Source organism: Seriola dumerili, unplaced genomic scaffold (genome assembly GCF_002260705.1).
Source record: "Seriola dumerili isolate Sdu_G_001 unplaced genomic scaffold, Sdu_1.0 BDQW01000309.1, whole genome shotgun sequence".
Classification (NCBI taxonomy): domain Eukaryota; kingdom Metazoa; phylum Chordata; class Actinopteri; order Carangiformes; family Carangidae; genus Seriola; species Seriola dumerili.
In genome coordinates this window covers 1,397,126-1,413,953 of record NW_019174564.1, presented here as the reverse complement: position 1 = coordinate 1,413,953, position 16,828 = coordinate 1,397,126, and the positions used below count along the sequence as shown (strand labels likewise).

General features: G+C 41.2%; 1 protein-coding gene across 2 annotated transcripts; it reads right to left on the bottom strand.

Moving 5' to 3' along the window:
- Window positions 1-8,267: 8,267 nt before the first annotated feature.
- Window positions 8,268-16,321, bottom strand: LOC111231594 (myozenin-2-like). Of its 2 annotated transcripts, none has more exons than XM_022758740.1 (6): window positions 16,154-16,321; window positions 15,222-15,367; window positions 14,224-14,390; window positions 12,169-12,313; window positions 9,673-9,856; window positions 8,268-8,813 (listed from the first exon to the last, which is right to left on the bottom strand). In XM_022758740.1, the coding sequence occupies exons 2-6, from the start codon at window positions 15,301-15,303 to the stop codon at window positions 8,588-8,590; spliced, it is 804 nt and encodes a 267-aa protein (XP_022614461.1). In that variant the 5' UTR covers window positions 15,304-15,367; window positions 16,154-16,321; the 3' UTR covers window positions 8,268-8,587. The 2 variants fall into 2 exon arrangements, with proteins under 2 accessions (XP_022614461.1, XP_022614462.1); XM_022758741.1 differs by having other exon boundaries at window positions 15,222-15,311.
- Between the last annotated feature and the right edge of the window lie 507 nt (window positions 16,322-16,828).

Sequence of the window (16,828 nt, the reverse complement as noted above, 5' to 3'; positions counted from 1 at the left end):
TGCGCGGCGGTAGTGAGCAATGGTCGCTCGGTCGACTTCGGCACCTGAAATACTGGATTAGAGATGTTTTCAGAGCTGAGATGTCAAACCCCGCCTCTTCAACACTGTATTTACTGCAGTCTGCCATGCTACTGTACACCGCTGCCACAGCCACAGCGCATACACACACACACACACACACACACACACACACATACACACACACACTGGCGCGGGCGGACACACACTCCAATATTTGCAGAGCGCCAACTCTGCTGGCAGGCTCGTTAATGTTGCTTTATGGTGCAGGGGTTTGCAGTTTGTAGCGCACTACAGTGCACAGTGTTAGTTTACAATTATCCTACTGCAAAACTGCATACTTACTTCAAAATTTGTTCAAAAGTACCCTGTTTTTCTAAAAGTGGGAGAATCACTCAAAATGCATCAAATTTTTGGTTTTAATTTTTGTTTTCTGCAGCTAGGGATGCAATGAATGTCAATAAGCAAACAAGGGCAACAGCATCTCTGCTATGGGGAATGATGAAGCATGCTTTCAGAGGTGTTAAACATTTACCTATATGCTTATACCCCAACAATGTGGTGGCAATTTTAAGACTATGATGATTATGAATGACTGAGAGCGGGGGAAAGTGATGTAAGGCTCTTGTTACCCAAACACCATCTGCCTGATCCTGTTATATAAAGAAAGCAAATGAAAAGGGGTGTAGGCTACAATTAAAGCTTTTCTCCCCTGTTTAGAAGCAGGAGAGTAGTGAGTGTAATAGCCCTATCGTGTTTCATGGTTCAAGCTGACCACGTTTTTATTTGGAATAATTATATTAATTAGAATAAGTAGTTTGGATTGCCTCCACAAGAGGGCATATTATAGAGGTTATATAATTATGTGGCCATAAGCTATATTTTTGATGATCTATCAGTTTATTTTAATTAATAACATTTTCATTTATGCCCTGACTTGATATAGCCAACATGACACATGCATGTTTTTGTTCCATTGCTATGGGGGAGGCATCTGTGTAGTATTTGTAATCAGCACTCTTTCTGATTTACAAAGGTCAGTCGACTTTCTTGGCCGATTTGAGTGACATCTTTGCAAATTCTATACGTTTTGAAAAACATTTCACCAATTAATTTGCTAAATACTGCATGTGGTAATTCAGTTTGGTAGAGATTCTATCAGTTGTAAAATGAAGTGCACCAATGATTGTAACCAGGCCATATATCCAACAAGCTTTGTGTTTAAGAAAAAACCCTCTTCTTTAAAAATAATCAGCACAATCACTCACTAAGGCTGAGGAAACTGTATGCAGTGATCAAGTGTGTGGTGAGGGGTCACAATGTATCAGCGTGGTCCAGCCTTTCCCTAGGAAGTACTTGAAAGGGCCCAATGAAGAGACAATGCCATTTCCCTCCACACACATTTCCTCAAGGGACATATAATGCTTCCTCTTAAAATATAAAAAAAAGTCTGAGTGCTGTAATGTGTAATAGGTAATAATTTTGAGTGATATCAGCTTTCAGGATCTTGATGTACTTATATCTTGATAAGTATTTAACTCACCTTGTAACTCTATAAAGAGCAAACTTACACTTTGGGAGGTAAAATAACACAACAAACCTGTTGACATTCTGTAGGGGTTAATGCAATTTTTTCAAATTACTCATTCTTTTTTCTGTAATTTTTTTAGACAGGATAAAAAAATTCTGTATTTTGTTATCAGAATGGTGCTCACATAGAGAAGTTACACATTGTGATGGTGGACATTCCCACACTGGCTGTAGGCCTCCTTGCTTTGAAGAGCACCCAGCGAATATATTATAACTCGTTATAAATTATAGATAAGACAGTTCAAACAGATCAAGTCTTCAACAAGTTCCACAAATGTTAAGTTTTCTTTTCTGACCTTGGTGGACAGTTTGCACTCCAGCCGCTGGATCTGACAATTTGTGCCCTGTCAGCATTGCTGCCCGACTCTGAGCCAAAAGTCTAAAAATGACTGTATCGTTGCACTGACACATCTCTGCCTGGCTGGCATGCACTTTGAATGGCTGCTGCAGAACAGCGGCTCATTGGTTTTGGACATGGTGTATTCATTTTTAACCCTTGATATGTGTATTTGTCCTAAGTGTTCTCTACTTTGCAAATGTATGAAATATTTCAATTAGATTCTCTTTGATATCCTGCTGAACGTGAGGTTAAATTATTCTTGCTCTTAAATCTAGCAGCCTAGCAAACACAACTGTTACGCAAGTTTGATTCTGTTGTGAAGGACATTTTAATTTCAGATTAATTAGCGAGACTTTGCCAGCTCTGCATGGAGACAGTGCACATAGTAAATGTCCCACTGAGAGCTGGTGCCATTGCCCCGACTTCTCACCTTCAGAAAGCCCCAATGAACAGCAAGGGATTTGCTGAACACAGTGGATAAACACAGCCTCAAATGACAAACCTGTGTCCTCTCTTTGCCTTTTTGCAGTTTCACCAACAACAATAACACTAGTACATATCAGTTTTGAGGAATCAAGTTTACTTCTAATGTGGCACATCAGATATGATTTATTTTGCCTTTTCTCTCACTACACAGCCACAAAGTTGCCATTGACTTTTTTGGTCTGATAGATAGATTCAGTGATGATTTTGATTGGGTCACTGGGCAACTAAATTCCATTTCAACCCAAATGTGCTGTGCCATTTGAAGTGGGATATTTTTAGTAATGGGCTCTGGCTTTTCAATCCATATTTACTGTACTCTATAGCACTGAGACACAAAGGAAAAGTGGGGCAACAATTCCAAAACCATACAACTAAAGTCTGTGCTTCCAGTTTGGTCCCTTTTAAACCAAAACAAATGGAAAATGAAACAGCAAAAGGTTGAAATAAAAAAAAAAATGTATCTGATTAATCACAAATAATCTTTCCTTATACATTTTCTGATTCAACAGTGAGAATAAAGTTTAAGTAGATATATCTTTTAAGAAATAAAGCTACAACTTCTACTACAGGTTTCATCTGCCATACTAATAGTAACTGCAAAACTGAAGTGTATAATTAAAATATAGACCTGGGTACAGCCTGGGTAATAATAAATGCCCTAGTTTGTGTGCATATTAGTGTGCGCATACGCAAACTTGGATGTGCGTGGTATCATGGGAAATGCAAATAATTCAAATGGAACAGCTTGTTCTAATGAAGTAATGGAGGCACATGAGGACACAAGTTGTTCTGCACATGTATGTAAACACAAACAAATATGGGATATTTGTTAAGAATACATGTTGTGCGTGAGTTCAAGCTGTGAGACTGTCAATCAGACTTACTCCCCTTTAAATGAAAACGCCCTTTTGTCACTTTCTACGAAGTGGAATGACTGAACAAAGCGAAGCTTGTAATGTTTTCTGTGAAAACCATTTGTTGTGTTGATATTGAATTACTACTAATGAGGAAACACACAGAAGTGAATGCCCTGTTGTTACGTAAGAGATTAGACATGCTCAAATACCACAATGGGGGCCACGGGAGGCGACGCCTCTGAAGCAACTCGTGCTATGTTTAACTGGGGATTAAAATCCGGTAATGATGAGTTTTTTTTTTAGAACGAAACCACTCCACAGGTTTCAGTACAACAATTAAGTCAATGGTTCTTGGTGAGGACTTGTTGTTCAAACATTTTTCAGCGTATCTTTTAGTTGGGATATCTGGAAATGCATGTCAGTCCAGGCAAATTTCAAGATAAAGGCCTGCAGAAAAAACAAAGAATCCCTGATATAACAAAGTTTCCTTTAGTGCATCTTGTCTACATTGTACATTATTCACTGAAATGGTATTTGTGTGCTATCATTGTGACTTAGCATTACTACAAACACAACATGATGTTCCAGCATGTGGCTGTATTTCATAATACACCATGGGAGCAGGTGAGAGATTTTGCCCAGACAAAAGGAAAGGCCCTTCTGTGCGCATTTATCTTACTTTTTATTCATTTGTATTCATTTAAATTTGCTTTCTAACCACCGAGTAGGGCTGTGCTCATTGTTTTACTGCAGAAAAGTGGATGACATAAGCATCATTTTTTGGCAACTGACCATGTTACATTAATTCTGGAGTGCAGCCAAAGGGGTGACTGTGATATATTTCACTGCTGTGTTTGCCGTATCCGCGGTAGCTGCAGCTCACAGGGAAAGCATGCTATCGCCTCAGTGCTGCTGTCGGTTAGGGAAAGTAATACCCTTCATTGACTAAGATAAGGCACACTAATTATTCTTTCTGCGGCAACATCATCAAAAATGAGCTATTTCCTCCCTTACTCCACATTAAGGATATTTAAAGCTTTTTTCTGCTCTTTCTTAGTTATATTAGATGAGAAAAGAGAATTTTACTGGTAACCTGAAGGTCTCAATGCTACAGTTTGTTTATTTAATGGTTGTGTTAGAAGTTGTGCGTTAATAATTCTTCACTGACTATTAACTGAAGAGAGGAGGTTAACATATATTGACCAGTCAGGAATATAGATGAGTCTCCTGAGGTAAAAGTCAAAGGCTGGATTGCTGTGAGAACAAAGCTCTAATTGGTCTCGAGGGGTTTTCCAAGTAAATAGGAACACAGTCTTGAATGTTCATTTGTCCAAACAGGCTAATTACTTGCCTTGCTGTGTGCATCCCTCCATAAAGTGGCTTCTACTGTAGTGAATTATTGTGCATTTAACCTCTCTGCACTTGATGAAAATGAGTGCACATTGCCCAGAAATCATTTTCCCTTCAAAAGTTCAGCGATTCATTCTGGCATTCACCTCGTGATCCCATCCAATTAAATGATGGCCACAAACTTAAACACACTCACATACACACACATGCACACGCACACAGCCAGACAGTATGTTCATCACTGAACATGCACGTATGCAGGCATCCACCCTGGCACACCCTGCTGACACTTGACGGATTCAAAATTTTCTCAGAGCGAAACATAGTTCAACCCATTGCGTCATTTCACCTCATTTCAGGAGTGGAATGTCCACCCTGTCACCTTTCACCTCACCTCACTGGCAACCCAACACCACCCTACTGACCCCTGGGATGTTTTATTTTCACTCATATTTTTAGATATCCCATTGGGCTTTGCACTTTCCTGTGAAAATGACCACCTGCTGCGCACATCCATCAGCCTGGGCAAGTATATCATGTCATCAGATGAGAAAGACTTGAACTAAAACATTTACACACTGTAGATTAGCTGTGCTTTGCAGTTACTTGTGGATTTTTATGTCAGCAGGTCCTCTAACACCATACTGCAAGGTTAATCCCAGATTTCCGACTGTGTCTGGTGGAAAATTTGAGTATAAACTCCACCTACAATCTGTGTCTGTGTATGCTAAAACCTCTGAGGGAGCCATATGTCTCCCTCAAGGTACAGTTCAGCGCCCTTGCAGTTTTTATTTCACAACACATTTGTTTTCTCACTCGACCCACGCATACTTAAAGAAATCCTTCTGGGATATTGGCTGGTCATGTGGCTCAACCTTTTAGCAGCTGTCCGTGTCAGCAGCATACTGCACACTCAGTGTTCGGTGCTGTGTGTGCAGATGAAGACCCGAGGGACTTTAGCTTTAAAACATGACAGTGAATGCAACAGCAGCAGAGTCCATTGTTAACTGCTGACAAAGACACTGAAGACCAGCTGCTCAGTTATAACCTCGGCTCGGTCACAGCGTATACAATAAAACGTGAATGGTGAAATTTAGTCGAACTTGATGTCCGTTTCATTCCATGCACCTGTTGAACACACGCGCACATACACACACACATACACACACACACACACACACACACACACAAAAAAAATGGCATGTTCCCATCTTATCAGGGTTCTTGTTACGTAATAAGTGGTCACTCCAGTCTTACATTCCTATCAGATGTTTGTTTGCAGTGTTCTCTTCAACAAAAGCACTTTCTAAGAGGACTGCACTATATGAGCTCCAACATGCTATCCCCTCCCTCTCCCTGGTGCTCTTATCCAGAGTGATTTAGAAGGAGTGAGGACCGGCGGACACTACAAGCATCGATTGCTGCAAATAACTTCAACCCTTCAGTTTAGGGACATTCTCTCTGAGCAACAGGCCATCCTATTGTCCAGACCGCACAGTCTAGTGTCCACCGCCTGCTGTGCCATCTCATGCCAAGGCAAACACGCCTGAGGGGAAACTAGTTGCAGTTAGAGACTAATAATCGAATCGTCTGGCTCCCCGACCCTCAGCCTACGCTACAGTCCCTGCCAATAATATTTCCGTTGCTGCATTTTGATAATGGCTACAATCAAAGTTCAAAGAGAGTTCATGACTGCCCTTGATAAACAGTGCTCAGTATTTACAATGGAACTTGGCAGAACTACTGGCCCTGTTGGATGCTGGGTGGTGTGCTGTATACACCGTTCCCCCGATGAGGCTGGCAAGAGGAATTCAATAGGACTCAAAAAAGGAGTGGCACCGGGGGCTGCACATTCCAAAGGGTCTCCAACAGAGGCGAGGAATGCTGATGCTGGACTTGCTTGCATGGCTGTAGGAAATCTGAGTCATTACCTAATTCATTTTTGGAGACAGAGAAGACATCAGTAATTTTTCCAAAATTGAACACATCCATTTTCCAGACAAAGATTGCACCTGTCTTCCAGACAATCAGGGATTTCATGAGAACGTCAGGCAAATGATCTTATTTCACTGAATTTTTGGCTCAAAAAAAATGATTGTCTGCAGGATCAGGTGCCATTTTTGGTGCTTAACAATCATTGCTCTCCATCTTCAAGTTCATGTAATCGTAAGTATGTATTTTACTATGAACTTTTTTTCACTAGATTTTCTCCTGATGAAGTCTGACTTCCTGAAGATGGCTAATTTTTGTGTTTTCAGCCACAGTGGCCATTACTGTCTATGCTAATCCTAATTCTTATTATTTCCAATTAAACCACTATTGTTGCATAAGACCTGGAAAAGATTTGCTGATTAAAAAGCATAAACGAAGAGGGTGTAGAATATGTCACTGCCCTGGTATCACAAACACAACAACAAAGGAGAAATGTATTTCTATGAAATTACTGAAACATATTCAGAGTATGCAGACGCTGGCTGACACCACACTGACACCAGAAACACAGTATTCATTAACAGGCTCGTAAACCACATCTATAACTTACTTAGCTGATGTCAAAGCTCAGTGATATGTTACAAATACCATGTAATCTAACATATGACACCTTGTCACAGTGATTGACAGCTTCACCAACAGTGAGATCTGACCTCCTAACTGAGTGTTAGTCCTCCTGACTGTCCATCATTTGCATCTTATGCATCTTATTTTGATCAGTCAGACTTCCGCTGTAAAATGTACAATCACAACAACCAAACACCAAACCTACGGTCACCTGTGTAAACTAACACTCTGGATGTCAAAGCTTAACGTGTGATCACAGGTGAAATAAGCTGATATGCTCTTTTATGGATATAACCTTGTGGACAGTCATTACACAGTACACAATACATACAAACATAGTACATATTCTTAATTTTACTCATTAAAAGCAATTTGCACTGAAAGAAACAAGCTAGCGTGTTAGCTTGATGGTACTAGCTGTTTTGCATTTAATGAAGCAATAATATGAGATAATACATTTTATCTTCACTATTAGAAATTACTGATATGCCAATGTGAAACATCCAATGTAGCTCTCTTGTAAAGCCTGCTGGCAACTTTCAATCAGCCAAGTCTGTTTGCTTAAGCCTGCTGTATCTGAGATAGGTTCCTGAGTGCTGTAGTAATAAACAGTAATAAGAGACAGATAAGAAGTGGGCACAGCTCAACCATCAATCCCCGCTCCTTCAGCTGGGCATAGCCAAAAGGTGAGAGACACATCAGTCAAGCTGCTCATGTCAGTGAAGCAGATTTGATTTGTCAGGCAGTGTAACCTTGAGGCGCGTTACAGTGGCTCACACGTATCTTTGGCCTCTCACACGATGCGATAAGTGATGGGTTTGCATACGACTATAGCACACAGGCGCAGCATCATTCACTCAAGTGAGCCTTACGTGTAGCTCAGACCATCTCACTGTGAAATTATCACCAGGGGGACTGTTGTAGAATACGTTACAGATTTGCATCCATTTCCAAAAAGAGAAATATCCCGAAAGTGTGTGTTAATTCTAACAGCAGTTTTAGCAGCAGAACATGAACCTCAAGCATGAAAAACAAAACACTGAAAAAACAATGTAGGACTTGTTGCTTTCCTCACCACTTTATTGAGCAAAACTTGTGTCTGCAAGATAAAATACTCTTATGCACATTAATATACAACAAATTCTATTTATTCCAGTAGTGTCTCTGCCTACTGTACATTAACTCCTGATTAATTCATTTTTGAGTACAGTGCAACAGCTAACATCCCTGGGAAACCAAGGGCTGCTGCACACATGGTAACTTCAACCAGGAACGCCCAACAGGACGCTTTCTCTCACCCTGACTCTGATCTGACCCAAACATTTCCCCGCCCACCATAACCTTGGGTGCATCAACTACAGCATCTCTGTGTGACTTCATTTTGGGTTCAAAGGTCTTCTGACTCAGGGATGAGCACAGGCTCAAGTGGAACAGTAGGGAGGATGACTGGACCGCCTGCCGACACCCAGCCCAGAGCGGATCTGTTGAAGGAGGGTCGATTTACTGCCGTCTCCCCCTGTAGCTCAGGGAAGTCGGGGAGGGGTTCCACCTGGAGTGGCTTGATGGGAGCAGGTCTGGGTGTCTTGTTGAAGCCACCAAACGGGGTTGCCACCCTGGAGGTGACAGAGTGACAGTGTTAACAGTAGCTGTGATGTGCTAATAAAAGGGACTGCAGTGACATTTAAAGTGATGCAACTAATTAAATCCAACCAAAGGATTTGACCAGGGGACATATTCTAAGAGATAGCTGCTTAGAGTGAGAGGCATACTTGCTCTGTTCATTGTGACTTAGATGAAGGACAGTACTTGTTTTGCTCATTCATTGCATGGATGGTAAATTAAAACTTCTAAAGACAAATTTTAAAGAATAAAAACAAACAATATTTCTGTTACAAATAAAACGATTCATTTAAAAGCAATAAAACACGGCCTTGCTCAATCAGGAGTTTTGCTGTTACAGCCTTATTTGGTGTAGTATGGCTAGTAGCTTCAGATGCCCAATGTAGGCAAACTTAAGATTTATGTAATTGTCATTACTGAGTCAGTGACTGTGACTGTAATTCTCCTCTACTTGAGCTGCTGTTAAACTGTTCCTGTATTTAAATTAGGTATTTTACAGCCAGTGGTATTCTATGACACCATCCTCCCATAAGAAACAACCCCATAAGTCGTTTGTGCAAGCAATCCGTTGCAACCCATTGTTGTGTTTTATTGACAACTTTTCTGTTTTAACGTCATCATTATGACGTAAATGTTGACTGCATGATGCAATGACTATAAATGAATAATGACGCCATCGCTATTTAGATTGGTTCCCTGTAAGCCTCGCTTTCACTATGTAAATCATTTCATCATCACTATTTCAGGAAACACTACCATGGGTTGTATCTGGACAAACGACCTATATGGTCTTTCAGGTTAGAAGACTTGTGGTTTTATTGATGACTGCCTCTTCAACTGTGTGGTTGTTACCTGTTGAAACTTTTGTACCCTGGTATTTCTGGTCGGGCCTCTGGCTCAGGCATGCGGGAGATGAGAGTGTCAGCTAATGCCGGGTCACTGATGATGGCCTGCTCCCAGGGTGAGTGGTAGGACTTTGGCACGGCCGTACAGTTGAACTTCTCTGTAGGGATGTCTTTCAAAGGACCTCCATACCCTGGGTGGGTTATACAACACAGTGATTGAACATAGGGCTTCTGCATGTCAAATAAAGTGCAGGCATCAATGTTTCCATTCAAATTTGACATTTTTTTTAATCTACCAATCCTGTTGTCATGTTTGGTAATTTCTCCACACATGGCAAGTAATGAAGTGAAACTTAAGAGCCGAATTCAAAACTACTTCTTAAACCACGACAAGCAAACATGCTGTCCCCAGAAAGCCAATTGACCACTTTGATTTCATCTCGTATCTAAAGATCACAGACGTGTCAACTGGTCATGAGTAAACTTGCGTGGAAGTGCATGCAGTTTGCTGATGTCTCTTCATATGATTTTTGGGTACTGAAGTTAAAAACGTTCACATCTTGCTGTCATGGAGCTATCAAAAGGCAAAGTTGCTTTTTTATCTTAAGTGTTAAATCTAAGCAATCTGTTTTTTTTTCAAACACTGACTGCAGTTTTCTTTATTTTCAAAAATATAATGAACTAAGTTGAGATGTGTGAAATCAGACTGTGTGAGTGTGTGTTGTGCGTATGTGTCTGAGTTCTCAACATTGTAATACCCTCCACAGTTTTTTTTTTAATTACTCCCTGCTGAATTCTTTATTTTCAAAAATATAATGAACTAAGTTGAGATGTGTGAAATCAGACTGTGTGAGTGTGTGTTGTGCGTATGTGTCTGAGTTCTCAACATTGTAATACCCTCCACAGTTTTTTTTTTCTTTAGCCCTCGTTAAAGTTCACAGCAAAACAAATCAAGGGGCAGCTTCCCTGTGTCTCAGTGTGTGTATATGTGCACGCCTGCATGTATGTCTCCCTGCATAGTCTATGTGTGTTGATGGGAGAGGCCTATCCAAAGCACTATCCTTCAAACCCAGTGCTTCACTCAGGGGGGCTTGCAAGCTGAGGCATTACATAACACGAGGCATCGTGTCACGTCCTAAGCTCTCACAATGAACAATCCCCCTTCCTGAGTTTATGTTTTGCCCTGAGGAGGAAGCAGGAGAGACCAAACAGACCTGTGGGGAAGTTTACATATTTTTGGGGGAATCTATTACAAAACATCATGTAAAGGACTTTCTGAGGCCCTGGAATATTGTTGTTATTGTCGGACATTTTGCGGATTTAATATTTTTGTGGACTCACACACCCAGCTCTAATGTAGTATGTGTCGAGTTGAAAGAGGGATCCCAAAAATCCCTGAAAGGACAGAGAGAAAGACAGCGGGAAGGCTATTTGTACATAAATGATTGTCTAATTTTCTAAAACAATGAAATGTGGCGACATTTAGAAACATGGTCCTATAGCTAAAGACAAATATTGCTATACACTTTGTTTTGAAAATGGCACAAAACTATTTAAATGCCCTATAACATCAATGCTATTATGCATTCTATTGTAAATTATCATATTAATATAAACTCTTTACATCTTCAGAATATTTCCTGCCACTAATCGACTCATTTAAGCTCTATTAAAATGTAGGTTTTCACTGTATTAGCAATAGATTTTGCTACGTGTACAGGGACATGGAACACGCACCCCTGGTTGGAGGAGTGTGCTATTTTAAGAGTCCTTACCATTTGATATCTAATGCACTTTGGCCTGATTTCTGCTACAGCTGGAGTGACTTCATTCAGACACTGAAGGGTGGCGTCTGGTCCTGAGCTCCAGAAATAACACCCCACCCCTGTGTAGATGTACTCATCCCTAAATCAGTGCTGCTTTTGTGTCAACTGGGCACAAATTGAGACACGAGGGAGGATGTGAGTGCAAAGCTGATGGTATCAGTGGCACGGGAGGCAAACAGGAAACACTTCCTGTTGGTAAAACTCAACAATTTAAAAAACAAAAAAAACAAAAAGGATGGTCAAAGCTGATTGTAACAGGAGCGAGAGAAATAGGGGAATGTGGAGGAGTAGACATGAAGCAAAGGAGTAGGATGAAGATAGAATGAGAGAAAGAAAGGAGACAGGCAGAGAGAGGGTGAATAAAAACGTGGAATCATATTCTGCCTGAGGCCAGCAGATTCCAGGCAAGAGGAGAATGTTTTCCTCCATGATCAAAGTGAACGGTGTGAGTACAAACAATGAAAAACAGTTGAATCCTTATCAAAACATGTGCGGTTGTGTGGAGAGCACATCCACACAGTAGCAATACCATTTATCCTGCAGCTGTAGTGCATCGTTCTGTTCAAACATGCACTAAGTAAGGTCAAACTGGTTTGTCAACTCAGCTTTAACTGCAGTTTATCACTGCTGCAGTGGTCATGGTCGTGGGTCTTTGAAATGTCACCAGTGTTACCTACCTGGGGCGATACTTTCTGGATTTGGCACCATTCCTGTATCCTGTGTGTCTGACTGCACGTTAGGTGGTTGGTCGACACCCAAGTTGTTCTGGCCACTGTGGCTGTCCACGGCATTCTCATTCTCCGTTTGAGAAATCACTGCGTTCTAAAAGAAGGATGGAAGAGACGAGTTCGACACAATAACGTATCTGTTAAGATTGAAAATTCATTCTTGACAAATCAGTCTCACCACCAGGACCACTTAGTAGCTTTCCTGGAGCTTTTGACCATCTCCACAGCAGATGGAGATATTCACAATTCCATTTTTCTGAGGGCTTTATAAGCTGCATTAACTGATTTCTTTGGCCACCTGGGGGCAGAGGAAACAAGCTGGGAAACATAACACTGACATACAGTATTATCACTTATTAACTTGATGTGTATATAAACATAGAGCAGATAGGTCCTTAAGGTGCTCAGAAAAATCTACAATTGCATGACAACTAAGCAAACTCCATTTTCTGAGGAAGATTGTGTAATGATTGAAAGCTCTGGGACAGCTATTACGTGGACCTTTTGACAGATGACAAAAATAATTAACAACATCTATCTCTTTCATACATATTTATACTTATGGAAAAAAAATGTGATTTGCATTCACAGTAAATCAGTAGTATAGCAGATTCATACTGAAGCCAAGTGTTCCACTTTTTAATACTGCTTCTTTTTTTTTCCCTCAAGTGGACTCAAAGCAGTTAGCAAACCGTGAATTTTCATGTTTTCCAACAACCACAAGCAGAGAAATTGTCCGCTTGTCCATTTTCTCTCAACATTAGAAACATTGTTTCGTGGGCCAGGGCGACATGTACCACAGCCCAAGCATCCAGCTTTCATCCCTCTGAAAGATATTTATGATGATTTACTCCAGGACTTCCTCAGGAAATGTTGACAACTTGAAACAAAATCCCTCCGTTGCCCTGAGCAATAAACAAACCAGAGATATGCGAGTCCTACTCACTTCAAAGATGAGGGGGGAAAAACTTCCTGGAGCATAATACTTATTTTATCTATGGACTTAAAGAGAGCAATGGAAAGTACAGAAGGCCACCGCAAAACTAAATATAAGAGAATATAACTAGTGCTGCGAATTAATTAGATATAACAAAGAGAAATTCAGTTAACTTATCTTGATATAGTTTCACTGACAGCCTCAGTACATAAATTGCTTTATGTGTGACCAGGTCAGGCTAAGTTAAGTAGTGCTGGGAAAAGAAAAAGCTGACTTGGCACACTGCCCATCCATACACAAAGGAACATTAATAAACCTATTTATGACCGGCCGGAGGACTTTCACTGCTACTATTCTGTGCCACTCCGTGTACGTAGCACGAGTCAAATAAACACTTCAAGTGCTTAATCTTCCTCACATACACTTTGTCAGGATGTCAGGTATTGTGTGAATGTTTTTCATGTGATGGAGAGAAAAGATGTGGGGAAAATGGATGAATGTGCTCGAGGAAAACACGCTATCGCAGTGTGAAATACTTACAATAACTCCTTTATCAAAGTGTGTTTTAATAGTGGTATAGTAGATTCATATAGTGTATCCTTACGAATCTACTACAGATGTAAGTGTGTTTAAAAAAATACTTTGACAACTTGTGGACAATTATTCACTTTCTTGCTGAGGGTTAAACAAGAAGAGTGGAGATGAAATGTGGAGACAGAACCAGGAGAGGGTTAGTTTAGCTTGGCATAAAGACAGGAAGTGGAGAAACAGCTAGCCTCACTCTGTCCAAATGCAAATTGCCCCCCCCCCCCCCGTTTCCAGTCTTTATGCTAAACTAAACTAACCATGTCTTCCTGATTCTAGCTCTGTAGTTAACATATAGACCTGTGGATGGCATTGATCTTCTCATCTAACTTTTAGCATAGTATTATCAACTCAGTGTATTTAACAAAAAACGCTCCTGTAGTAACAATCTAGACAGAAATGACTTGATAAAGTTTTTCTGCGGTGCATGGGTGTTTTTGTTCCACGCACACGTGATCACTGCCTCACAGTTTCTTGCTTACATTGAGCTGCTTGTTGTTTTCATTCCTGACGCTCTCAAAAGTGTATTTTTCTGAGCGTCTCTGGCGCATTTTGAAGAGACGGGAGCCCCGGTTTGAGGCGAGAGACAGCTCCTCCAGCATGATGTCCTTAGGCACGCTCATTTTCTTCCCAAGATCCATCTCTATATCTGGACACAAGGAAACAAAAGACTGAGGAGCTTGTGTGTATTCACTACATACTTGTACACTCATCACACTTCCGACGAGACAAATTTCTTTGCCTTTTTCTTATACACCCACCTATCAAACATCATTGGGGAAAAAAAACCCTGCTGCAAAAAAAAGCCCTGTGTATGAATTGCTGACTCTGTATTCCTGCCAATATGATGAATAAGGAATCATCTTCCCTCTTAATCCACTCATGTCCGTTGCTTGTTTTGTGGTGTGCGCTGCGTGCTAGCTACTGGATGCTGATCATGGATATGTCACAGGCCTGTATCCAAGTGTGAGACACATAATTTGCCAGAATATCTTTCAGCTGTCAGTAGCCTTCAGACCCTCCCTATCCCAGTGAGCCACACAGTTGTCCTCGCCCTGAAATAGCGTGTTCAAAGGACAACGACAAAGGGATTAGTTACTTTGGCCCATAAAAGTATTCATTTGCTTATTTATAGTCAGGGTCATAGAAGGGAGGGTTGGCAACTGCTGCACTGGCAAATGGCGGGCTCGTACCTTCTACACAGTGAGTGTGGCAGGGTGAAGTAGTATTTACAGTTAAGTTAAAATGTGTGGGATTTCAATGTGTACTGTAAGTTATGGTGTTAACTCCATCTCAGTGTTGATATATGAGATCAAAAGAGAAGGTAGAGGGGTGAAAGGAGCAGGATGTGATGAGGAGGAGATAACGTGAGATGAAAAGAGAAGCAAAGAAAGTGTGCAACAAGAGAAAGAGAGAGAGAAACTGAGAGGTCAAAGGGATGAGGAAACAAGGAAGTGGAGAGGAAATGATACGGCTATACCTTCCTGGGCTTGAACCTCCTTGCAGATTGCTGCCGCCTGCATTTTCCTCTCCTGGGTCGTCATGGTAGAGAACTGTGACATGGCTGCCCCTGGGGGGACGGGGGTGAGGCAGAAAGTCTCAGGAGGCAGCGCACATCAGTACAACCTGTTCAAACGTACAACGAGACACAAAAGCAAGGCAACACCATCGATTGGGCAACATCAAGCATCCACACCACGCACAAAGACCCACCGAAGCAGATACAATTTATTGGGGCAGTGAAAAGGGCAAAGTTAGCACATCCCTTTAAATAACCTTGGGCTGTTAAACGCCAAGCACATGCTCTTCAGACATGGCAACCAGCTGTGTCAGGGGTCTGGGAATCAATATGTTTGAAATTACCCAAGTGGGCTGAAAGGACACAGATAGAGAACATGGTGCTGTCACAGCAAACACGTGAGACAGTGGATGAAATAGCCCAGCGGAAAGTTTACACCAAGGTGTCAAGTGAACACAACACAAATGTTTCCTTCCAGTCGAAAATATCCAACCCCCCACCCCACCCCCCCAAAGTTTCTTGATGGAACAAATTTCATCACATTTGGAAGTCATTTGTTTCAAAGGCAAGTTTGCAAAATTGACTTTTACCTTCACAAATCAATGTTAGAATAGAAGAGAAATACTCTGTTATTAAAATCAGGATATTCTCACATAAAAACTTCAAGCAATAAGACAAAAAGCAGGTGCATTCATCAAAAGCATATTCATGAAAAATTATTTTAAAATTCAGAAGTGAATTTTAACTGCAACACAAGGCAAGCTGTGTGACTGACAGGAAAATGTGGAGGGAACAACTGTAGGTGGTAGTGAGAATCATGCTTGATTCAAAGTGCAAGTGTCACATTAGAACTGGACAGCACACCTGTGGAGAAGCCCGAAGTGATGGCTTACCTGTCCTGAAGGACCCTCAGGGGGGGAGTCTCAATTTTTGCCTCAGAGTAGGAAGTCAGAAAGGTGAGAGGCGAGAGGGTCAGACTGGGTAGTGCGACCCTCGTGGGTGCTCGTGCTCCCGGCACTGGGGCTTGTCGTGGGGAGGGTGGGGAGAGGGGGCTGCAGCCTGACCCGACTGACTGAGTGACCGAATGAGTGGGTGGGTGGATGTCAGTTTGTCTGTTGTCATTGGTATTTAGTTCACAAGCAGAGGGGTGACTAAATTTAGAGCGCTGCCACTGCTGCTCCCTTGCCCACCATCTATCTCTCTCTGTAGTGTTATTACAGTAGCCTATAGGTTATGAGTAATTCCCAACCAGGGGCACTTATACTTAGGGGTAAGTTACTTCTATAAATAGATAGCTACAATTAACTACAGTTGAAACAGGTTAATGGATAAATGCTAAATGATATCAGCTCAAAGTGAAACAAGTAAAAATATCAGATGAATTATTTCAATAGTTCAAAGTAGTAGATAAAAAGCACAATGGTAGCACAAATGCAAATTTAATCAAACCGAAATAAACGTGAGTTTAAATGTCCAAATTTATCTAGTTTTAAATCAATTCAAATGAACCATTATGGAACATGAGGGGTGGTATTGTCGTGGGGCACTTGAGTTCAACTGACAGGGCT